Source organism: Chiroxiphia lanceolata, chromosome 3 (genome assembly GCF_009829145.1).
Source record: "Chiroxiphia lanceolata isolate bChiLan1 chromosome 3, bChiLan1.pri, whole genome shotgun sequence".
In the NCBI taxonomy this organism is placed as follows: domain Eukaryota; kingdom Metazoa; phylum Chordata; class Aves; order Passeriformes; family Pipridae; genus Chiroxiphia; species Chiroxiphia lanceolata.
This window is the reverse complement of record NC_045639.1, coordinates 116,738,171-116,762,784: the sequence shown is the minus strand read 5'-3', so window position 1 is coordinate 116,762,784 and position 24,614 is coordinate 116,738,171. Positions and strand designations below refer to the sequence as shown.

At 61.6% G+C, this 24,614-nt stretch overlaps 2 protein-coding genes across 2 annotated transcripts in view; both read right to left on the bottom strand.

Moving 5' to 3' along the window:
• Positions 1-386: 386 nt before the first annotated feature.
• GAREM2 (GRB2 associated regulator of MAPK1 subtype 2) lies at positions 387-8,245 on the bottom strand. Its single transcript, XM_032683451.1, has 6 exons — positions 8,104-8,245; positions 6,423-6,563; positions 4,530-4,660; positions 2,448-3,557; positions 1,617-1,783; positions 387-1,498 (listed from the first exon to the last, which is right to left on the bottom strand). The coding sequence occupies exons 1-6, from the start codon at positions 8,213-8,215 to the stop codon at positions 640-642; spliced, it is 2,520 nt and encodes an 839-aa protein (XP_032539342.1). The 5' UTR covers positions 8,216-8,245; the 3' UTR covers positions 387-639.
• Positions 8,246-13,266: 5,021 nt separating this feature from the next.
• Positions 13,267-24,614, bottom strand: part of RAB10 (RAB10, member RAS oncogene family) — a 46,707-nt gene continuing 35,359 nt past the window's right edge. The window contains exons 3-6 of the mRNA XM_032683473.1: positions 19,600-19,738; positions 16,431-16,520; positions 15,307-15,408; positions 13,267-13,697 (exon numbers count right to left, since the gene is read on the bottom strand). Of these exons, the coding sequence (XP_032539364.1) occupies positions 13,614-13,697; positions 15,307-15,408; positions 16,431-16,520; positions 19,600-19,738 (415 nt within the window). The 3' untranslated portion in view covers positions 13,267-13,613. The remainder of the gene's footprint in view (positions 13,698-15,306; positions 15,409-16,430; positions 16,521-19,599; positions 19,739-24,614) is intronic.

Genomic DNA, 24,614 nt, shown 5'->3' with positions numbered 1-24,614 from the left:
ACCCGCCTGTAATTGCAGATCAAGCAGCCAAAGGCCAGAAGGGTCCCCCGTGGGGAGAGCTCAAGTTAAACTAAAAGGTTTTAAATCTCTGGGCACCTGTCACTGGCCCACCCCCCCCCCTTCCATCCCTGGCTTCCTTTCCAGCTTCCAGCCGTTCTCCTGCGCCGTGGCAGGGCTGGGCCCGGGAGGTGCTGCTCTGCCTGTCGCCTCTCTGCTTGTTTCTCAAAGCCCCAGGGCAAAACAGCTCCAAGAGTAACGTCTTCCCTTGAAGGAGTCCCTTCCCAGGAGGTAGGAAGGGTCTGCAAGGATGGGAGAGACCCGCAGAGCCTCCCTCCCCACCTGTGCCCCCTTTCCCTCTTCCCTGAGCAAGAGCCTTCTCCAGCAGCTCGTTACTCCCGTACGTTTATTGTGCTAATCCACAAGGATTAAGTTAAACCAGTCAACGCAAAATCCAGTGTTTTCCAGCCCGTTGGGGCCAAAATTACTGTCCAGTGTTAAAATGGGAAGGGGGGAGGGCTGGGCAATGGGGCTGAGCTGCCGGGGGGAGGAGAGCCCCCCACGCTGCCCCATCGGAACGGGAACGGGGCGAGGTCCAGGCTCCTCGGGGACCTCCCGGGGCAGGGGGTCCCCAGCACGGGGTTAGATCTTGGGGCGCCAGCCCTTGATGAACTGCATGATCTTCTTCACCTGGAGCTTGGTGAGGCGGAAGTCGTCGGCCAGGATCTCCTCGCTGAGCTGCACGAAGATGCTGCCGTCGATGCGCTCGCGGGCGAAGAAGCTCACGACGTCCTCGGAGAGGCCGATGAAGCGCAGGCACTTGGACACCTCCTCCAGCGACAGGGCCGACAGGTCGGCGGGGGGCAGCCAGGCCGGGCCGTCCCCGCCGGGCCGGGGGGCGGCCGCCGAGGCCCCCCCGTCCCCCCGCGCCGCCGGCGGCACCTCGATGACTCCCTGGGCCAGGTACAGGCGGGCCACGCCCTCGGCCCCGCGCAGGACGGCGGGGGACAGCGGGGACGCCCCCCGGATGACGATGCCGTCCCCGTCCAAACCCTTGGGGGGCCGGGGAGGGGCCGCCGGCTCCTCGAGGGGGGCGAAGGGCTCGGGCGAGGAGGAGGAGGGGGGTGCGGCCGGGGCCGAAGGTGCTTTGGACCACTCGGGGCTCTCCGGCCACTCGGCCGGGCCGGCGAAGGGGTTGAGGGCCCCGAAGGGGGCAAAGCGCTTCTGGGGGTGCGGGGGCTTGAGGCGGGGGCAGCTGCGGAAGGGCTTCAGGGGCGGGTCGGCCCCCGGCAGCGGCGTGGAGCAGGCGCTGCCCGCCCCGGCGCCCGGCTCGGCGTATGCCCAGGGCTCCGACCAGGAGCTGGGCGGCGGCTGGGCCGAGGCGGGGGGCAGCGGGCGCCCGGGGGGCTCCCCGGCCTTGCAGTCGCCCCAAGTGCAGGGGTAGCAGTACAAGGAGTAGGCGTCGGGCGAGGGCGAACCGCTGCCGCTCCGCGGGGCCGACCTGCCGGGGAAGGGGAGCGTCACCGTCGCCCCGTCCCCACCGGGGACCCCTCACCCCCGGCTGTCAACCCGCCAGCCCATCCCCGCCCCGGCACCGCCACGTCCCCGGAGCCACTCACCCGTCGTGGAGCCCCGAGGAGTAGTAGGAGAGGCTGGGGCTGGGCGAGGGCGCGGGCGCTGCCAGCTTCGGGCAGCGCAGCGGGGCCGGGGGGCTGCAGGGGCCCGGGGCGCGGCTGCCCCGGGGCGGCACGGGGGGCGCGTTCAGCAGCCGGCACTCCTCCTTCACCTGAAAACGGGGGCGAGCGCCGTCAGACCCCCGGGCCGTCAGACCCCCGGACCGTCAGACTCCCGGGCAGTCAGAGCCCCCGGCCGTCAGACCCCCGGGCCGTCAGACCCCCCGGCCGTCAGACCCCCGGGCACCGCGACCGGAGGGCGATGGGGGGGCAGCCGGCCCTGGTGGGGCCGTGAAGCTCCGGGTGCCAGCGGGGAGATCTGGGGAGATGCCTGGCGAGGGAAGCCCCCAAAAATGTGGGTACTCCGGTGGTGAAGGGGAGCCTGAAATTTTGGGTACTGTGTTGTGCAGGGAAGACCAGAGGATTTTGGGTGCCCCGCGGTGCCGGGAAACCCAAGAGCTTCAGGTCCCCCCATGGTGCAGAGCCCTGGGGAACGGGGACCCCGAGGCCACAAGGGTGTCCCTGAGGATTCGGGTGCCCCGTGGCGATGGGGAGCCCTGGGGAACCGGGGACCGAAGAGGATTTGGGTGACCGAGCAGAGCTGGGGAGGGACCCCCAGACCAGGGGACAGGGCTCGAAGCCCAGAGCCCGGGCAGGGGGTCGGGCTGGCCCTGCCGTGGGACTGGTTGTGCCGTGGGGGTCACAGAGCCGTGAGCTGGCCGAGGGACCCCCAGGGCTGTCATTCCCCACCCCTGGGGACAGGACCGCGGCTCTTACCGCCTCCGATTTGGGTGGCACCGGGGGCGGGGTGTCCCCGCGGGGCTCGTCCCCGGGGCGGTGCGCGGAGCCCAGCGCGGGGACGGCCCCGAAGGACACCAGGTCGGGTCGGCCGCCGGTGCCGCCCAGCTCGCAGCAGCCCTCCGGGCCGGGATTGCTCCAGAGCTCCTCGTAGGGAATCTCCAGCGGCTCCTGAGTCCTGAACTCGGGCTCGGCCCAGTCGGGCGTCATGTACTCGCGCTCGGGGTCGGGGAAGTCGGGCAGCGGCGGGCGGGGGGCGGCCCCGCCGAGGCCCCGCGGTCCGTGGCAGCGGGCGGGGGGTTCCCGGGGGGGCTCCCGGGAGCCGCAGGCACAGAGGGAGAGGCGCTGGAGGGGCTGGCTGAGCTCGTCGCGGGCGCAGGCGGGCAGGCAGAGCCGCAGGCGCCGCGGGCTGGCACATTCCTCCAGCAAGTCCGGCTTGGCCTCCCGCACGGCCCGCGAGTACTCGTCGGGGTTGAAGCGGTCCTGGCAATACGCGGCGCTGTCCCGCAGCAGCTTCTCCAGCTGCGGGTCCCCGGCCAGCAGCCCCTCGGGCAGCTGGAAGCGGGGCATGTCGGTCAGCAGCAGGAAGTGGAAGGGCACCAGCTCGTCGCGGCGCAGGATGCAGCACAGCACCACCGTCTTGGAGATGATGCTGACCAGCTTGTAGCAGTGCCCCTCGCGGATGGCGTGCAGGTCGTAGGGGTTGCGGGCGGGCCGGCTCGGCACGGCCACGTTCACGGGCAGCCGCACCTTCTCGATGATGCTGCGGATGGTGTGCTCGCCCTCCTGCAGCCGCAGCTCCAGCGGGCTGCGCGTGCTGAAGCGGCCCTTGCACTGGAAGGGCAGGCTCAGGCTCTCGTTGGTGCGGTGGTTCATGCAGATCAGACACGGCATCTTGCCCTTCACCTGCCGCGCCCCCGCCGCCGGCGCCGCCTTGCCCAGCTTGCGCAGGAGGGTGTTGAAGCGCGACTTCTCCTTCACGGTCTTGGCGCAGAGGATCTCCGCCTGCCCCATCAGCGTCAGCTCGTCCCCCGCGTTCAGCGTGAAGTTGTAAACCTCGCTGTCCTCGCTGAACTCCCCCGACACCACCTGCCCGGGGCAGCCCGACGTGAGAGAGACCCCTGCCCCGCCAGGGCCCCCAGCGTCCCACCACCATCCCTGACGTCCCACCACTACCCTGTAATGTCCCACCACCACCCCTGATGTCCCATCACTATCCTGTAATGTCCCACCACCATCCCTGACGTCCCACCACTACCCTGTAATGTCCCACCACCACCCCTGGCATCCCACCACTATCCTGTAATGTCCCACCACCACCCCTGATGTCCCACCACTATCCTGTAATGTCCCACCACCCCCCCGGTGTCCTGCAACCTACCCCTGACATCCCACAATTACCCTGTAATGTACCACCACTCCCTGCTGTCCTATTGTTCTCTCCTGACGTCCCACCAGTGACCCACAGAGTCCCACCACACCCCTTGACATCCCACCACCATCCCCTGATGTCCCACCACCCTCTCTTGATGTTCCACCACTGAGCTCTTCTTTCCCCCACACCCCTCTTATTTCCACCACCCTGCCCTGATGTCCCACCACGGCCCCCACTGTCCCACGACCTACTCCTGATGTCCCACTGCCACCTCTTGATGTCCCACCACGAGCTGTTCATGACCCACCACCACTCCCTGCCGTCCCACCGTTCTCTCCTGACAACCCACCACTGACACACAAAGTCCCACCACATGCCCTGATGTCCCACCACCATTCCCTGCTGTCCCACCGTCCTCTCCTGATGTCCCACCACCATTCCCTGATGTCCCACCACCAACCCCTGCTGCCTCATCCCCCCCCCGACATTCCCCTCCTGTCCCACCACTGTCCCCAGTGTCCCCTGAGTTCCTACCACCACTCCCTGCTGTCCCTGCAGTGTCCCCTGCTGCCCCAGCCCCGTGCCCTGCTGTCCCTGCAGTGTCCCCTGCTGTCCCTGAAGTGTCCCCTGCTGTCCCTGCAGTGTCCCCTGCTGCCCCAGCCCCGTGCCCCGCTGTCCCCACAGACCTTGACGCTGAAGGTGATGGCCTCCATGACGAAGATGCGGTCTGGGAAGGTGCTGGCCACCTCCTCCACGCTGTTGAAGTACTGCACGGGCTCTCGGATGTCCCGGTCCTGGTCCAGCAGCTTGAACTTCCCTGCGGGGGACCCCCAATCCCACGGAGGTGAGAGGAGCCCGGCTCCAGCACTTGTCCCAGGGACCTACTGTCACCCCTCTTGGGGGGGCAGCCACCCCCGAGGACGGCCTGGGGTCCCCACCACACCTTTGGGGACATTTCCGTGGGCTTCACCGGTGTCCAGGTGCTGCAGGGGGACCCCAGAGCACCCCCAAGTCCCTGCAACCCCCACAGCAGCACCCGGGGGGGCACATGGGGTGTCTTGGCACTGCCACTCATCACCCCCCGAGAGCTGCAGGACCCCCTAGAAGCGTCCCTGTGAATGGAGGGACTCACACGGAGCGGCCAAAATTACAAGGGGTGCCCATTACCCCCTAAAAACCCCAAAACCAGCCCCTCCTCTGCCCCACGCCTCGGGTGGGAGAGCCCCCGGGGAGGGGACGTGGGAGGGGACCTGGGAGGGGGCCCGGGGGCTCGGCAGCGGGAGGGAGCGGCCGGAGCGGGCGCGGGGGGAGCTGCGGCCGCAGCGAAAGTGCCGCCGGCGGCATCGGCTGGCGGGGACGGACCTGAGGGGAATATTAATCCCCCCCTGCCCGCGCCAGGCGCGGCCGCAGCCCCTCGCCGGGGGGAACCGGGCACGGCGGCTCCTCGCCCGCCCCGGGGGCACACGCGGGCGCCGGGGCTGGAGCGGGGGCAGCCCCTCGTGCCGGGGGCTCGGCCGAGCCCCCGAAGGTTGTTAACACAGCGCCCGGCCCTCCCCTGCTCGTCCCCCGGGCCCGGTGATTAACCCCTCCCCCGCTCCACCTTCCATCATTTATTTATCAGCAGGACTCATTACCGCCGGGCACCACTTACAGGGGTCGTTAAGGCTCCGGCTACGGCGGCCGCCGGCAGCTCAGCACCTCTGTCTGCACTGCCGGCCACAGCCCCTTCCCATCCTCATCCCGGCCGCTTCCCATCCTCATCCCAGCCCCTTCCCATCCTCATCTCAGCCCCTTCCCATCCTCATCCCAGCCCCTTCCCATCCTCATCCCAGTCCCTTCCCATCCTCATCTCAGCCCCTTCCCATCCTCGCCCCAGCTCCTTCCCATCCTCATCCCAGCCCCTTCCCATCCTCATCCCAACCCTTTCCCATCCTCATCCCAGCCCCTTCCCATCCTCATCCCAACCCTTTCCCATTCTCATCCCAGCCCCTTCCCATCCTCATCCCAGCCCCATCCTCCTCCACACCATCGTCCTCATCCTCCTCCCAGCCCCAGCTCCTCCTCAGCCCAGCCCATCCCATCCCATCCCATCCCATCCCATCCCATCCCATCCCATCCCATCCCATCCCATCCCATCCCATCCCATCCCATCCCATCCCATCGTCATCATCGTCCCTGTTCCCATCCATTCCCCATCCCAGCTCACCCCTGCCTCCTGTCCCATCCCATCCTCATCCCTCTCCCGTTCCCAGCTCTATCCCATCCTACCCCATCCCTGTCCCTGCCTGCATCCCATCCCATCCCATCCCACCCCATCCCATCCCATCCCATCCCATCCCATCCCATCCCATCCCATCCCATCCCATCCCATCCCATCCCATCCCATCCCATCCCATCCCACCCTGTCCCTGTCCCTGCCAGCCCCCTGTGCAGCCCCGGCGGGGCAGGGTGGGGGGTTTGCAGCCCCCCAGACCAGCGCAGCTCCTGGAGCAGCCCCAGCACAGCGGCCGCGGGCGGAGGGGCCGGGCCCGGCCCCGCTGCCCCGGGACACCGTTCCCGCCGTGCCCAGCCGGCCCCACCTGGGTACTGGAGCGGGATGTCGATTTTGGGGCCGATGACGTAGTGTCCCTCCTCCAGGCTGTGCGCCGTCACCGTGGTCCACTGCCGGCACGAGTGGACCAGCAGCACGTCCTGGGCCGTCACCCCCTCCACGCGCTCCCCTGCGGGGGGACAGGGCTGTCACCACCCCCGGGACCCCCCCTGCCCCCCCGGGCGCCGCCGGACGGAGGGGACGGAGCGCGGGATGAGCAGGTGCCGCTGCCAAGAGCCGCCAGTTGCCCGGGAAACAATTTCTTTGTCCCCCCTGAAAAGCTGCAGCCGCCGCAAACAAGAAGTTTATTGAGCCGGGGCCGGCAAGGGCCCCCCCCCCCGCACCCCCCTCCCGGCACCCCGACACCCCCCCAGGGCCCCCAGCACCCCCCCTGTGCCCGGGTGGGCTCCCGAGGGGACACTGCCACGCCGGGGGGACACTGCCAGGTCGGGGGGACACTGCCAGGTCGGGGTGACCCCCTGCGCCCCCCGTTCTCCGAACTCCACACCACCAACCCCACCCGGGCAGGGGGGCACAGCCGGGACCCCCCCAGCCAGGCCGTGTCCCGCGGAGGGTGGGGAGGGCACACGGTGGTTCCCAGCCCGTGCCAGCAGCTCCAGAGGGTCACCGGGGAAGGGTGACGAGGGGGACCAGCGCTGGGCTCACGGGGGGTGCGGGGGGCTGCCCCACACACCCCCCTCTCACCCCCACCGGGCAGGAGCGCGGGGACCCCCGTGAGGGGCAGCCCCCGGTCCCCCCGCCCCCGGCCCGGGGGGATCCGCCCAGCCCTGGACCCGGGACAGCAGCTTGGGCACGTCTCACCTGCCCCCCCCCCCCCGGCCTTCCTCCCTCCCTCCTCCTCCTCACGTCGGACTCCCTTCCTTCTCCTGGTCCCTCCAGTCTTCCTCCTTTCTCATCCTCCCAGCCTTCTTCCAGCCTCCTTCCAGCCTTCCCCTCTCCTTCCTCCTCATCCCTCCAGCTTTCCTCCCTCCTCTTCCTCATCCCTCTAGCCTCCATCTACCCTTTCTCTCTCCTCTCCATTTCTCTAGCCTTCCTCCCTCCTCTTCCTCACCTCTCCAGTCTTCATTCCTCCTCCTCACCTCTCAATCTTTCTTATCTTCCTCCTTGTCCCTCCACCCTCCATCTCTCCCTCCAAGCCTTCCTTCCTCCCTCCTCCTCATTCTCAAGCCTTCCTCCCTCCTCCCCATCCCTCTGCCCTCCACTTCTCCTTCCTCATCATCACTCCAGTCTCCCTCTCTACTCTTCGTCCCTCCAGCCTCCCTCCCTCCCTCCTCCTGGTCCCTCCATCCTTCGTCTCTCCCTCTTCCCCATCACTCCAGCCTCGCTCCCTCCCTCCTCCTCCTCACTCTCCAGCCTTCCTCCCTCCCTCCTCCCCATCCCTCCGCCTTCCACCCCTCCCTCCTCCTCATCACTCCATCCTTCCTCCCTCCTCCTCATCACTCCATCCTTCCTCCCTCCTCCTCATCACTCCAGCCTCCCTCTCTCTGTCCCTCCATCCTCCCTCTCTCCCTCCTCCCGGTCCCTCCACAGCCTTCCTCCCACCCCCCTTCTCCTCCCCACCACTCCAACCTCCCTCCCTCCCTCCTCCTCCTCCTCCTCCTCGTCCCTCCAGCCTTCATCCCCCCCGAGCGCTCCCCCGCCCGGCTCACCCTGCCCGAGGCAGACGAGGGTGGGCAGGCGGCACTGGCTCACGATGGCGTCGAGGGGCAGCGCCGCGGGGCTCCAGCGGAGCCGGGCCAGCCCCGCCGCCAGCTTCTCCATCGCATCGCGGCTCAGGCCGGCCCCGGGCCGGGCTCCATCGCCGCCGCCGCCGGGCCGGGGCCGGGGCCGGGGGCGGGGGGCGGCGGGAGCGGGGCAGGAGGAGCCGCCCCCCGCCCGCCCCCGGCCCCTCCTGCCCGCCCGCCCCGGCAGGCGGGACCCCCCCGGCGGGGGCGGGGGGAGGCGGCGGCGGGCGGGGACCCCCGGCAGGACCCCCCCGGGACGGGCATCCCCCCACCCTCGGCCCGGGCATCCTCCACCCCCGGGCCGGGCATCCCCCGGCGGGGCCGCTCCAGGGGTGCCCCGGGGGGGGAGGCTCCGCCCGCGTCCCGGGGGGGCTCAGCTCCGGCTCCCTCCGGGGTCCCGGGGGTCCGGCTCCCTCTGACGCCGAGGGAACGGGGCGAGGGGCGCCCCGGAGCCCCCTCGATGCCGCCCCGTCCCGCTGCCGGGGGAGCGGAGCCGCCGGGAGCTGCCGGGGGAGATCCACGGGGGGCTGCGGGGCCCGGGGGACACAGAGGGACCAGTGAGGGACAGGGGGGGGGCCCTGATGCCGCCCCACGGCCCGACCTCCCGTCCGGGACCCCCGACCCAGCGCTCACACACAGAGAATGACACCGGCACGGGGAGAGGGGGGACCCCGGCAGGGACACCTCAGTCAGGGGGACCCCCGGCAGGGGCAGCTCCGGCACAGGGACCCCCGGCAGGGACAGCTCTGTCACAGGGACCCCCGGCAGGGACAGCTCTGTCACAGGGACCCCCGACAGGGGGGTCACACCGAGCAGGGACCCTGCAGGTGGGGACTCGCGGCCACCCCGAGCTGGGGACACCGGAGCCGGGGGGTCCCCGCGCCCCCCGCGCTGGGGCCGCGCTCACTCCCAGCCGGGGGAGGCTGAGAAGCCCCGGCCGAGCTCTGTGGTGTCGTGTGTCCCCCCCCCCCTCCCCGTTTTCTGACTGTATCCCCACAGCCCCGCGCGGCTGGAGACCGGGATGAGGAGGATGAAGGAGGGGAGGAAGCAGAAAGTGCCCGCGGGGCCAGTGGCCAGCCCTGGGGACATGTCACGGTGTGCTGTCCCCTGACACCCCACCGACTCCCCCCAGACACCCCCAGGCCAAGCACGGGGGCTGCTGCCGGGCCGGGTGGGGCAGGGATTGGATGGAACAGGGATGGAACAGCGACAGGGATGAAGCAGGAACAGAGAAGGGGCAGGAACGGGGATGGAGCAGGGATGGGGAAGGGGCGGGGAAGGGGACGGAGCAGCTCCAGGGAAGGAGCAGGGACAGGGAGGGAACAGGGGCAAGGATGGAGCAGGGAAGGGGACAGCAGGGAGGATACAGCAGCAGGAGGATAATGGGGAAAACTCAAGGCCCACTGACAGGGACGACAAGGACAATCAGGACACTGGGAGCCCGTGGGGGAAGGTCCCCGCCGGGTCCCCCCTTCCCGAGCCCCCCGGGAGCCCCTCACACAGAATCCCCCCGTTCACGGCGGTGGCTCCGCAGGGCTCCCACCCCTCAGCCCCCGGCCCCGAGCCGGAGGGACTCCCCTTCCCACCTCCCAGGATCGGGGGGGATTTGGGATCGCTGAGCTGCTCCCCACGGCCCCGTCCCCCCGCGAGGGGACCCAGGGGCTGCCGGGGCCGCGGCTGTGACACACTCACAGCTTTATTGCCACCAGCAGCACAAAACCGGCCTCTCCCGGATACCGGCACCATGGGAACAGGGACACCATGGGAACAGGGACACCATGGGAACAGGGACACCATGGCAGCGGGAACACTGGGGCAGCCTGGGCACCGTGGCAGCAGGGACACCATGGCAGTGAGGACACCGTGGCAGTGAGGACACCGTGGCAGTGGGGACACTGTGGCAGTGAGGACACCGTGGCAGCACAGATACCATGGCAGCTGGGACACTGGGACACCTTGGAAGAAGGGACACCATGGAACAGGGACACCATGGGAACAGGGACACCGAGGGAACAGGGACACCCTGGGAACAGGGACACCCTGGGAACAGGGACACCATGGCAGCAGAAGGGCAGCAGCAGAAACGTTTCTGCCACCACAGGGACGGGCCCTTGCTGGGTTTTGCAGGGCAGTGACACCCCTGGTCCCCCAAAGGCTGCAGGAGACCCAGGGACACCCCCAGTCCCGGGGCTGTCGGAGAGGGGACGGTAAGGACAGGGAGGGAGGGACCTGGGCTGGGCTGCGAGTGCCAGAATGGCACTGGGGGCTCCTGGAGATTCCTCCCGTGCTTCCCACCTGTGGGACCAACGGGGGTGCAGAGGGACGGGCTGGAACAGCTACTTTCCCTGGAAATGCTGGCAAAGGTCCTGTCCCCCTGGAGACCCAAGTGGAGGCCTCACAGCCCCCAGAGCCGGGTGTCCCCCACCCACGGGGGCTCCACGTGGGGGTGCAGCGGTGTCGGACACACCACTGCACTTCCCACCATCCTGCCCTCGGAAAACACCCCCTGCAGCTTTGGGAAAGGCAGGAGGAGCAGCTCTACCTCCAGCCAGACCACTCCAGAAGGTTGGGGAGGGGGGAGGAATCATCCCACCTCCTCCAGGGGCAGCCGGGGGAATTTAAGGGGGGCCCAGGAAGTCACCACTGCAAGTTTATAAAAGCTTTTATTTGCTCTTGGTACGACCAAGAATGGGACAGTGATCTTTTATACAATTTGATACAGTAAGTGGTACAAAAGAATGTGTTTTAAATAAAAAGCCAGAGTGGAGTAGCAAAAATATTAAAAGATTAAGTAAAAAATTGTCGCATGGGAATTAATCCAAGACCTTGATGCTGTTTTTATTATTCCACCGTCCGAGGGCACGAGGCGCCGCGGTGACCACGGCCCCCACGGCCCCCACGGCCCGTGACACTCGTGGGACAGAGCCAAGCTCAGGTTTGGTTTGTCGGGCCCGATTGAATCGGTTTAACAGGTTTTTGTGGCAGGAAGGCAGCGCTGAGCCCCCCGTGGGCAGGGCCGGGGGCACCAAGGGGCCTTCCCAGGCAGGCTGGGACCAGCAGGGAGTTCAGACACCAGCACAAATCAAATCACCGCAAATTCCTCCAACATCGTTATTTTTTTTGGGGGGGGGGTGTTTTTTTCTCTCTTTTCAGCACCGGCACCGACTCGTGCTGCTCGAGCCCACGCCCGCGGGTACAGCTCGTGGTTGGACAGGAACAGAAAATAGACCAAATAGAAAGATTTCAGTTTATTAACCGGGCAGGGGGAGGGGGACGGGGGTGGGACCAGCGAGTGGCCTGGGCTCCACCTGGGGCTGGCACTGGGCACTGGGCACTGGGCACGGCGTCTACAGAGGGGTCACACGGAGGGAGCCGAGCCCCCGGCAGCGGGTAAGAAGCTCACGTTTAAAACAAGGATTATACAAAAAAAACCCCTTGATGTATATTCGCCATTTTTTTTTCCCTTTTTGATCACGTCAGAAAAGTGCAGATTTAACCAAGAGCGGCCGGGCTCCGCCCAACGCTGAGCGCCCGGTCCGGCCCCGCCGGCCACTCGCCTGGGAAGGGTTAACACACACGGGGACAAAATGCCAGCTACAGAGGGGCAGGGAGACACCTCGGTGAGTTACTACGGGGGGAGGAGACGCCTCGGTGGGTCGCTCCGGGGAAGCCGCTCCGAAGGAACGAGGAGTTCCACTGAAAAACACCGTCATTTCATCATTAAAATTCACTCAGCGTTACCCCAGTGCCGCCGGGGCCGACCGGACAGTCCCGGCCCCGCGGGCACCAGGAGGCACAGGCTTGTCCCGGGAGGAGCAGGCGGGGCTGGGGAGGCAGCAGCTGGGGAGGCAGCAGCTGGGGAGGCAGCAGCGTGTCCACCCTCGGCGTGTCCGTGGCCAGAGCTCCGGCTCCAGGTGGGACTGAACACGGATTGAACACGGACTGAACACGGATTGAACACGGATTGAACACGGCGGCTCCTGTGGGCTCTGGGACTGACGGAACTGAGCCCTCCTTCAGCCAGGACGGAGCCCCCGGCCACGGGTGACACCAGCACAGGAAGGCAAAGCTGGAACAGCCAGTCCATGCCGGGCAGAGCCGGGATCAGCTCCCAGAGCGTCGGGATCCAGGGCAGGGCTGGCCCCGCTCGGCTGCCACCGCCGCGGAGTGGAACGTTTGCAGGGAGGTAATAAATTAAACTGCCAACTGGCTGGTTTGGTTTTTTTTTTCCTCTCTTTCTCTTTTCGATCCAGTTCCGCTCGGCTCCCGAACCCCTCGGAGCGGCTGACGGGGAGAGACCCTCGGAGCTCGCGTTAATTAATTAATTAATTAACTGCTGTCAGTCTGGGAGTCGCGTGTTATATTCATACACAGAAAGTAGACAACCACATCACCCTCCAGAGAAACTAGTGCATGCAAATAACTCTTCCATAGGGGGGCTGTGCGGGAGGGGGTCGCTATGACGGACACGGCTAGAGGGGTTAGTCGGGATCTCCACATCGTTACCTCGGGACCTACATCAGTGCTTTGCATTAAAGTTCTTTTGGCAAACACTCCGCGTTGCCGTCCTTTTTCATTAACACATCACACCATGAAGAAACGCAAATCAAAGCAGCATGCAGGCAAAAAAAAAAAAAAACAAACCGAAAAAACCCAACAACAAAAAAATAAAACAACCAAAAAAGGAAAGAGCAGCAAAGTGAGAAAAGAAAATGGCAGCGGGAAGAGCTGGGAGCGGCGGGATCGCCAAGAGGAGACACAGCAGGTCACAGGGATTCTGCTTTTTGTTTTGCACCACCCTTTGTCCTCGATGCATGACACCAACGGGTACAGAAAGCAATCACTACAGAGGTCGGGGCTCAATGGCACGGGGGGATGGGATGTCTCCTGCACATGCTTCCACCAGAAGAAAAAGAAAAGAAAGTGAAAATAAAAGTTCCTTTTTCCACATAAGGCACAGGACAAAGAAACCCCACTCATGGACTCAAGGCGAAAATGAGTGTTTTCCTGGCTCTTGCTGATGCGTCTTAGAGAATATGGGGACTCAAGCACATGATCCATGACAGAAAATTCCACTGTTGTACAAAATCAATTGTTAATTCTAACTTTTATTCTTATACAATTTGCAGAAGAGTTGAGTATGATTGCTCTGGGGTTTAATGGCAGGAGGGACGGGGCTATCATACAACCCAAACGTAGTGGTGAGTTGAGCAGGAACACGGAAAAATGAAGTCACGGAGATGGATTTCCTATACATGTGGTTGAGAAAACTGGAGGAGGCAAAGCTGTCCTAGCCGGAAAACCAGGGGGGGAGGCAGGAGCTCGTTAAGATGAGGAACAAAACATCGGTTTAAGGTTAAAAAACGGGCAGAGTGGTTTGTTTTGCAGCGAGAAAAAAGGGGCGGTGGATGGCGATTGGTGAGAGAGGAGAAGGTTCAGCAGCACTTGCTCTTCCAGCCCGTCACCCCACCGCCACTGCTGATATCTACATTTTCACTGTTGGGCTCTTTTACAGGGGTCTGCAAGGAAACAAGTGAGAACAGTTAGATGGCTCGGGGGATTCTGGGGGAAAGCACTGAGGGCTGGAGAGCTGGTGAGGACTGACAGAGGACTGACAGAGGACTGACAGAGGACTGACATCACCGAACCCGCACAAAGAGCTCCACAGAAAGGCAGGGGATCCTCCCCCCGCTCCAGCACAGACATGGAAAACCAATCTAAGGGTGGGGTTTTTTTGTTGTTGTTGGGTTTGTTTTAAATAAACAACTGGGAAAAAAACCCCAGTGTTTGAACTTGGACCACCCCAAAGTCGACTAGGACTATTTTAGTTCCTGTGCTCGGAGCTGGCGCTGGACTCGGCGGAGTAAATAAATCCCAGCCTGCAACCAACACGAGCTGAACTCAAATTATGTGAACTAATGACCTTCAAAAACCACAGTTTTTATGGATAAAGAGGGGCTGTTCCAAGCTCTGCTTCCTGCTCCTCAGGACAGCAGCTCCCGAGGCAGAGGACACACGGATTCCTCCACATCACAGGATGGAACCCAGCGGGACCAGAGCAAAAACCCCTCGAGTGGGTTTGATCCCACACCAACATCTACTTCCAGCTGCTTGGAAACGAACCCAAACTGAACTCCACACACTTCAGTCTCTCTATTCCTTTTTTAACTCTCTGTCACAGCCTTGCAAAAGAACCCCCCAGATGTTCAGACAACTACAGAGGCCAGAAATGAAGATTTAAGGTCCAAAGGGTCGGTGTGATTTGTAGCCCAACCTCCTGTTCACCAAAGGCCAGGGATTTTCACCCAGTCCCTCACGTAGAGCTTGTCAAAAACTGATTAAGAAATGACTGAGAGCTGCAGTGACAACGGGGTGACACTGCCAGCAGCATTCCCGTGGCAGGGAGACAGGGATGAGGCTCGGGATGGGGATCACTCGAGCAGGAGCAGAAGCACAAATAAATGCCAGCGTTGGCCAATCCACATGTCCTGAGCTCCACAGTTTCCACGTGGGTCAGTGGTGGCCTTGGCAGTGCTGGGGCATGGCTGGACTCTGTGCTCCCAGGGGGCTTTTCCAACCTCAAAGATTCCGTGGTTCTGTGGGACACTGTCCACTCCAGGAAGGGAAACCAACCCCCAGATGAACGGGTGCAACAGAACCTCCAGGGAAAGGCAGGAGCTGATCCCTGGGAACAACACTGGGAGTGACAGAGCTCATCCCTCTGCTCCCCCCACACCTGAACCCTTCCCAAGAGGCCCTCAGGAGCTCTGGGACAATGCTGTGCATTGACAGCTGACAGAGGTGGTGGCAGGGCAAGGACAATTCTCACCTCGCCAGGGGGAATGTTTGAACTGCAAGGACAAGGACGACACAACCACGAGTTTAAGGGCCAAACAAGGAGGAATCTCAGTTCCTGGGCTCTTTGATGTGGATTATCCCCTGCAGGTACCACCCCCACAACAGCAAGACATCAAACAGGCTTCAGAATGCCAACACTGCTCCTTCAGGGACCCGTCTGCCTCAGCACACCAAAGGCAGACGCTGCAACTGGCTCAGGTGAACATCAAAAGCAAGGGGAGGTGAGATTTGGGGATGTTGTTCCAAAGGAATGCTGTGAGCAGCACCTACCTTTCGAAGAATGTCTTCTGCTAACGTGAGGAATGCCTTCTCAATGTTTATATTTGCTTTTGCACTAGTTTCGAAAAACCTAATACCGTGCTCCCTGGCAATCTGGGCAAAGAGAGAAGGAGGAGAGTGAGCTGAGACATTCCAGAGGTGCTGCCACTGCCTCGGGATCAGCAGCACTGATAAAGCAGGAATACTGAGCAGGAACCTGATCCCAGTGGCCCCGGGGCTGTGCCAGCACTGCTGGGGCAGCAGGGCCAGGGCAGTGCCCTCCCTGTGCTGGCACTGCTGGGGCACCTCCAGTGCTGGGGCAGCTCTGGGACCTCAGACAGGAGACACAGGGAGGGGCTGGAGCGTGGGCAGGGAAGGGAAGGGAGCTGGGAAGGGGCTGGAGCAGCAGGAGAACTGAGGGAGCTGGGGGGGCTCAGCCTGGACAAAAGGAGGCTCAGGGGGGACCTTCTGGCTCTGCAACCCCCTGACAGGAGGGGGGAGCTGGGGGGGGTCGGGCTCTGCTGCCAGGGAACAAGGGACAGGAGGAGAGGGAACGGCCTCAGGCTGTGCCAGGGGAGGCTCAGGTGGGACAGGAGGAGGAATTTCTCCCTGGAAAGGGTGGTCAGGCTCTGGCAGGGGCTGCCCAGGGAGGTTTGGAGTGCCCAGCCCTGGAGGTGTCCCAGGAAGGCCTGGCTGTGGCACTCAGTGCTCTGGGCTGGGGACAGGGTGGGGATCAGGCACAGGGTGGACCCATGGGCTGGGAGGGCTTTTCCAACCTCAGGGATTCTGGGATTCTGTGACTCTCCCAGCCCCAGCAGCACCAGGTGGCTCAGAAGAAGTTTCAGAACCTCCTGGTTCAGTAACAGCAGTTCCAGTGTATTCAGTAATCCCAGTCTGGGAGTGAGGGGATGGACAGCACATGCTGTCACATGGTGAGGAACCTAAAGGATGTCTGGGAATTTTGAGTGATCAAAAGAAGCTGAACTCATCCCATTCATGGCAGTTCCAAGGAAACATTTCCAAGATTCTCAACCCATCAGCAAATCCAGGTCCTGTGTTTGTTCCCTGTCACATCCCACGGGGTGTCCCAACCCCTGGAGCTGACTTGGATAAGGAAGTTTTAGTGTGACACTCACCTGTTCACCTTTTGCTTTAGGGACAACTCTTTTATCTTCCATGTCACACTTGTTTCCTAACAGCATCCTCTCCACGTCCTCGTTGGCGTGCTGCAGGGACACAGGGACAGGGTCAGGGACACAGGGACAGGGTCAAGGACACAGGGACAGGGTCAGGGACACAGGGACAGGGTCAGGGACACGGGGACAGGGTCAAGGACACAGGGACAGGGTCAGGGACACAGGGACAGGGGGACAGGGACACAGGGACAGGGTCAGGGACACAGGGACAGGGTCAAGGACACAGGGACACAGGGACAGGGACACGGGGACAGGGTCAGGGACACGGGGACAGGGTCAAGGACACAGGGACAGGGTCAAGGACACAGGGACAGGGTCAGGGACACAGGGACAGGGTCAGGGACACGGGGACAGGGTCAGGGACACAGGGACAGGGTCAAGGACACAAGGACAGGGTCAAGGACACAGGGACAGGGTCAGGGACACAAGGACAGGATCAAGGACACAGGGACAGGGTCAGGGACACAAGGACAGGATCAAGGACATGGGGACAGGGTCAGGGACACAAGGACAGGGTCACACCTCCCCCAGCCAGCACCAAACACCTGCCCCACTCTGCTGTGGCCAGGCCAACACCCACAGTTCGAGTTTGGTGACATCTACAGCTGCCAAAATTGAGCTCTGTGCACTGGTTACAAGCTGTGACTAAAACCCAGCCTCCTAATTACCTCCTAGAGCTGGTTAAGTGTTTTCTCCTCCCCATTTTGCTGCTGCACAATGAGGAGGATGAGCCAGGGGAGAAAGAGGCACTGGGGAGGAAAAAAAGGGAGGCAGGACCCAGAGAGAAATGTGGGAGAGAAGGAGAACAGGTTTGGGAAGGCAGAGAGTGGATGAGGGGTCAGCAAAGGGAAACAGGGAGGTGAGGGGTCGATGTTTCCTGGGCAGTGTCAGGGCAGGAGGACACAGGGTCAGCCTGGGCAGGGATGAGGAATCCAGGATTCAGCCCCTGGCAGGGGGATATGGATCATTTCTCCCCAGTCCTGGCTAACCAGGGTGGTCCCACACACCTGGAGGTGCCAGTGTGATGCCCATCTCCAAGAGGGGCTGGAAGGAGGATCCAGGGAACTCCAGGCCTGTCATCCTGCTCACCCTGAGTGTGATCACACGGCACACACAGGACTAACAGGGGTCAGGCCCAGCCAGCCTGGCTTTGTGACAGGTCCTGCCTGACCAACCTGATCTCCTCCTGTGGATCAGGGAAAGGCTGTGGATGCAGCTGCCAGGACTTCAAAGAAGCCTTTGACACCATTTCCCATGGGATTCTCCTGGAGAAACTGGCTGCTCATGGCCTGGACAGGTGTGCTCTCACCAGGATAAACCTGGCTGGTGGCCCAGGGAATGCAGTCCCATCCAGCTGGGAATGGGCTCCAGTGGGTCACACAGGGATCAGAGCTGGGACCAGCCCTGTTTAACACCTTCATTGATGAGCTGGACGAGGGGATCGAGGGCACCTCAGTCAGGTCGTGGATGACACCAGGGTGGGTGGGATGTGGGTCTGCTGGAGGGCAGGAAGGGCCTGCAGAGGGGTCTGGCCAGGCTGGATCCATGGGCTGAGGTCACTGGTGTGAGGGACAAGCAGACCAAGTGCCAGGTCCTGCCCCTGGGTCACCACAACCCCCTGGGACACTCCAGGCTGGGGCAGAGGAGCTGGAAAGCTGGAGAAGGATCTGGGAATAATTTCTTCCCAGAAAGGGCTGCCCAGCCCTGGCACAGCTGCCCAGGGCAGGGGTGGAGTCCCCATCCCTGCAGGGATTTGAAAGCCCTGTGGATGTGGCACTTGGGGACAGGGGTCAGGGGTGGCCTGGGCAGGGCTGGGTTGGACTCAGTGGTCTCAGAGCTTTTCCAACCCAAACAACTCCATGGTTTCTGCAGACACACTCCACCACTGAGCTTCTCCCACAATAAAAGAAAGCTTCCTGAGGTGTCAGACATCCCTTTTAAAGCCACAGTCACTGAGCAGCCCCCACAGCGCCCCTGAAATCAGCTGCCCAGGTTTGTGTGACACAGACTGAAAACATGAGGGCACCAAAAGCACTTCTCAGCCCCGAGGGGGTGAATGGGGCCCATCACTCACCTGGACACCAGCAAGTTTTTAACAAAGCCACTGCAGAAGCTCAAGGCCTCAGCTCCAAGCTTAGATTCAACTCGTTGCTGAGCCTCTTCCTGTGCTGCCTTATCCCCCCTCCTGTTCCCCCACGCTGCACTTTTCCACAAACGGGATCATTTCCCATTTTTCACGCTGGGAAATCCAAATCCCAACATCCCATGTTTGCTCTGCTGCCTTCCCCAGCCCTCAGTGCTGCCCTGAGCAGCTCCTGCCAGCCCAAATCTGCCGTGCCCAGTTCTGCAGGGCCACCCCCGTGCTTCCCAGGAAAACCCAAACACCTATTCCATTTGGGAGCAGCGTCACAAAAGCAAGAACTACCAGTTGTGCCGCCCTCTTAAACACCTCAGAGCTCCTGGAGGATGAACTCTTGGGCACCCAGGCACTTTGTGCTCCCCCAGCAGCTTCTCCTGCTTCACTTGACCTTGCCTGAAACTTCCCAGCCTCCCTGTCCTGGTTCTCCTGTGCCAAGGGCAATAATCATCTCCACAAACATTCCCAGCAGCAGCCAGGGGGAACTTCCAAATACCTCACAACATGGCTTTTGGGGAGTGGAGGTTATAAATATACATAATACTTAGAGGATTTACACAGTGACCCTCAGAACAGTTACTCTGAGTGCTGACACACTGTACAGCTCCTCTCCAGCTCGAGGCTTTGTGCTGCCCCTCTGCAATGCCCTGTGCTGGCAGCTGCTCCCAAACCTGCTGCTCCCAGTTCCAGGGTGTTCCTCCCCTCCCACTGTTCCCCAGCACAGACACAGAGTCTGCCCATGTGCAAAGCTGGTATTTTGGGACACCCCTGGCCCCTGTGCAGAGTCCCAGCCCCTCCTGGCAGTGCTGAAGGGGCAGCTGGGGGGCACAGGACACCCAAAGCCCAGCACCAAGCCCTGGTGAGTGTTCACCCTCTGCCAGGGCTGGACAGAGCCCGAGCTCTGGGGGACCCCTCCCGTGCCCAGTGCTCACCACACACCCCCCAGTCTGGGGTGTTACCCCCATTACCCACCTCATCTATGTTCCTGAGCCACTTGCTGATGTTCTCGAAGCTCTTGGCGTTGGTGATGTCGTACACCAGCATGATGCCCATGGCTCCTCTGTAGTAGGAGGTGGTGATGGTGTGGAACCGCTCCTGCCCCGCCGTGTCCCTGCGGAAAACGGGCACAGCCACCTCAGGAAAGCAGCACAGGGCATCCAGCAGTGTGTGTGCCCTGCTGCACCAGCAGTGTGTGTGCCCTGCTGCACCAGCAGTGTGTGTGCTCTGCTGCACCATTCCCAAGGGATGCACCAGGTTCTCCAAGAGCCTGGAACTGCAACCCACAGCGACCCGACCCAACTGTGCCGTCACCACGATGGCCCAGCAGCTGCTGAGCCAGTCACAGGCATTTCCTGACTCTCCACACTGAGAGGAATTTGGGTTTGGATCAGTTTTATAAAGATTTTACTTGATCTTACAGACATATTTGCCTGAAATGTTCAGTCCAAGTGTAGGATACAGAAACACAGAAGTGCTGTAACGTTAAGTGTTGATGTCTATGAGCTGAAGATTGATCCTGCAGCATTAATGACAACCTGGACTGTCCCATCTCATCCTGGGATCTTTGACAGGATGGATGAGGTTTGGTAGAACAAACCTGCATGTCAGTAAATGGAGAACCAGGAGTTAAACTCGTGTTCCACAGTGTCTTTCAGAGGACACGACCCCAACAGATCCAGGTTTAGGGGCAGTTCTCAGTGACACTGTTCAGACATGGAGCTGCCAATTCAATTTGTTCACAAGTTGGATTTCTGGCCAAGGATCAGCTGGAATTGGGGAGTAAATGGAAAGCCTCGAGATGCACAGATGCCATGGAGGAGAGCTCCTGAGGTGCAGGAAATGCTCTCTGAATTCTCTCCTCAACGAGTGTTACGGCTCCGGTTTGGCTCCGACCCCGGAGGCTGTTCCAGCACCCAGGCAGCTGATCCCTTATCTGCTCCAGGAACTGCCAACACCGAGGGAAGGGCAATGAGCAGAGCAGGAAGACCAGGGGCAGGTCCCAACTGGAGCACTCCCTGCTCAGGGATGTCCTAACAGGCCTTGCCATTCCAAGGCCTGGATCGCTGGCTGTGGCCTCGGGAGGCAAATCCAGTCCATGCCCACCTCCACAGAACATCCAGAGATACTCACATTACTCCCCAAAGATGCCTCATGTGCTCTGGAGACCTTCCCCAGCCCTCACTCAGTGGCCAAAGGCCTCAGGTGGCCTCCCCTGCCCCTCCCTGTGGGCTCCTCCAGCCTGGCCCTGTCCCAGCACGTCCAGGGCGCTGCTCCAGCCCCAGCAGGGATATTCTCCAGACATGGCTCTTCTCTCATCCCACCCCCTGCCCCGAGGAGGAGGCAGACAACTGCTCTGCCATGTGAGGACTGGTGGCACACACTGAGCTCTGACTCTGCCTTTGGCTGCTCAGAATTCCACAGGACTTTTCCAGTGACATTCCTGCGGTCGGGCGGGAGCGATGGAAATCATAACCCACTCCTTGATGTGACTTACACCCCACCACTTCACCTTCCCTGGCTGATCCCAAACCCAAGAACCACAACACAACCCCTTCTGCCAGCTGGGAACTCTCTCCTGGGAGGGTGGGGAGGCCCTGGTACAGGTTGCCCAGAGAAGCTGTGGCTGCCCCTGGATCCCTGGAAGTGTCCCAGGCCAGGTTGGACGGGGTTTGGAGCGACCTGGGCTGGTGGAAGGTGTCCCTGCCCATGCCAGGGGTGGAATGGGATGATCTTTCATGTCCCTTCCAACACAAACCATTCTGATTCCATGACTCCAGAAAACGCTGCCTGTCAGCACACTCAGGACAAACTCCTGCAAATCATCTCCACACATCTCCCCTCACACCCCATTTCTTTTCTCTCCCCGTGAGTTCTGTACCCACTTGCCAGCACCTTCCCCCACCATTCCCTCTCACTGGCTCCTGTCACACAGGACAGCGTTGGAAAAGCCTTCCCAAGCCCACCAAATGTTTGGGGTCTGTGATTCCTCCCTCCTGGGGGATCCAGCAGCCGTCAGGGGAACAATTCTCCGTGGGTTTGACACAACTTGGCACTGGAAACACGGAGCTGCTACTCCCTGCTTGTCACATCCTACAACCACCTCGCTGGGTTAACTCCTCCAGTGCTTTTCCTGGCAACTGCAGCTCGGCTGATGGAAGAAAAAAAGCTGGGGAGGGAAAAAGCAAAGAACCCGGAGGAGTGTCTCCCTTTCTTTCTTTTTAAATAAATCCTCCAGCTGCCCTTTCCCCTCCTAAATGGATTCTCCATTCATTATTCAGAGATAACTCCTAATGGATGGGAGATTAGGGCTGAGGCAAACAGAGGAAGTGAGTTATGGCTCTCCCAGTGCCCGGAGTGCTGGATCCACCCTGAGCAAACGGCAGGAGACAGTCGGAGCCCGCGGGCCCTGTTTGCTGCCCGGGCTCCCCATCCCTTTGTTCAAACCTCAGGGAAGGGGGGAACAGAGCTCTGGGTGTGCAATAAATGCTGGATGTGGGCACAGGCACGGGCACAAACTCCAGGCTCACATAAAGGTGGGCAGGGATCACGGAGACAGCATGGGAGGAGAAGAGGGAGCTGGGATGGTTGGGCTGCAAAGTGAGCACAAAGGAAGGTCCCCCCGTGGGACTGGGGAGAGGAGGGGCACGAGGAAAGGGAAAAATCTATTTGAATTACTCTCGTGCCAACATTAAAATATGCATAGGCTGTATCATATTAGAGGTTTAACGCACAGAGAAAGGAATTTCTGGGACAGCTTTCCGGCTGACCTGGCAGAGACTAAAGAAACCCTAAAGTGCACTATGATTTATTGATGAGGGGTTTACACGGCTGCAGCACCAGGAGATCAGATCTGGTGATCTGTGAACATCCTCCCAGCTCATGCTGCTCAAAATGAAGGTCTCCCACATATCAAACCAAGCAATTCCTGGCAAAATGATGCCGAGAATTTTACTACTGTCCCACTGTTTCTTCCTGTTGTGTTTGCCAAAGTGTGCAGCACAACAGTGCAGTGGAGACCTGTCCTGCTGACCCAGAACTCTGGGAGCTGCAGTGACCAGGCTGAGGACTTTCCTCCCCAAAGGAAAAGTGCCCCTGTGCAGCCCAGGGCTTGGACAGTGTGTTCCTGGCTGGGATAATCCTGGCCCCAGGGAGAGGTGGGGAATGCAGTCCCATCCAGCTGGGAATGGGCTCCAGTGGGTCACACAGGGATCAGAGCTGGGACCAGCCCTGGTTAACACCTTCATTGATGAGCTGGACGAGGGGATCGAGGGCACCTCAGTCAGGTCGTGGATGACACCAGGGTGGGTGGGATGTGGGTCTGCTGGAGGGCAGGAAGGGCCTGCAGAGGGGTCTGGCCAGGCTGGATCCATGGGCACCCTCACACAGGAGACACAGGGAGGGGCTGGAGCGTGGGCAGGGAAGGGAAGGGAGCTGGGAAGGGGCTGGAGCAGCAGGAGGGGATGAGGGAGCTGGGGGGGCTCAGCCTGGACAAAAGGAGGGATCAGGAGGGACCTTCTGGCTCTGCAACCCCCTGACAGGAGGGGGGAGCCTGGGGGGGGTCGGACTCTGCTCCCAGGGAACAAGGGACAGGAGGAGAGGGAACAGCCTCAGGCTGTGCCAGGGGAGGCTCAGGTGGGACAGGAGGAGGAATTTCCTGCTGGAAGGGGTGGTCAGGCACTGGCAGGGGCTGCCCAGGGAGGTTTGGAGTGCCCAGCCCTGGAGGTGTCCCAGGAAGGCCTGGCCGTGGCACTCAGTGCTCTGAGCTGGGGACAAGGTGGGGATGGGGCACAGGGGGGATCCATGGGAGGGCTTTTCCAACCTAATAATTCTGAGATTCTGCAGCATACAGAAATTTCAGCTTGTCTGAGAAATATTCAGACAGGAAAAAGTTTAAAAAAATCTCTAAGCAGAGAAGAATCTGACTTGCCAAAGGAACATCTTCCCCCTCGATCTCTGCGTTCACTGAACGGCCTCCGGAGCCCTGGGCACAGAGAATTAACTTGGAGTCGTTCCTGGGGCAGCTGCAGAATTCCTGGGGCTGATGGCACCGGGGCAGGGGAGCTGTGAGCAGCTCTGCCTGTTCACCACCACGCTCCACTTGCACATCCCAGGGAATTTCCACGCCTGGAATGGTCTGGGAGAGCTGCTCCACACTGTGCTCCCCTGCACTGCTGACCCAGGGCACAGGGTTATTCCTGCAAGGAGCTCACTGCTGAATAGAACAACGTTGTGAGGACTCTTTTCTGGCCATGCAACTGTGCTGCCAGCAGAGATGCACTGAGAGAGAAATGTCACTTCGTGGCCTTCCACACAGCTAAGAGCTGCATTCTAAAAACACAGAGCTCCTCCTAAAATTTGGGATCAGTCAGCAGGACTGCAGGAAAACAGGCTAGCACACAAATGCGACCAAAGACAGGAGAGTTGGAGGAGCAGCTAAGCAGGAAAAAAGGAAAGAATTAGATTTTGAGGTGACAGTGGTACTCCTCCAGCCTGTGCTTCACAGGGGTGACAAACCCAGTTCTGCTTTCTGTGCCTCCTCACAAGCACCTCAGAGCTGTACCTGGGCAGGCCAGAGGTTTTCCAGCTTCCATTTCCCTGTGGTTTTCAAGGAGTTCTGGAGCCAGAGATGCCCTCTGTGGACTGAAGCGTCCAAACCAGACTGCTCCTCTGGGAAATGCCCTGTGAGCCTGTCTGTGTGCCCCCACAGCCACCACAACATCCTGGGAGGGGTTTCCCAGCACAGCTTCATCTCCTGGTGTTCCCCACGTGCCACCTCACACCAGAACTGATGTTCTGGGGTTGGAAAAGGCAACGGGTTCTACCAGACCCTCCCTACCCCTTCAGTGCCCTCGTGGATTTAAAGGTGTGCTCTGAGGTCTTGGAGAACCCTCATCCTCCCAGCTGTCCTTCCTAAAGCAGTGCCTTTCCTGCCAGGCAGTGCTGATCAGACCCGTGTGTCACACTCACTTCCTGCCCTCTGGGAAGGG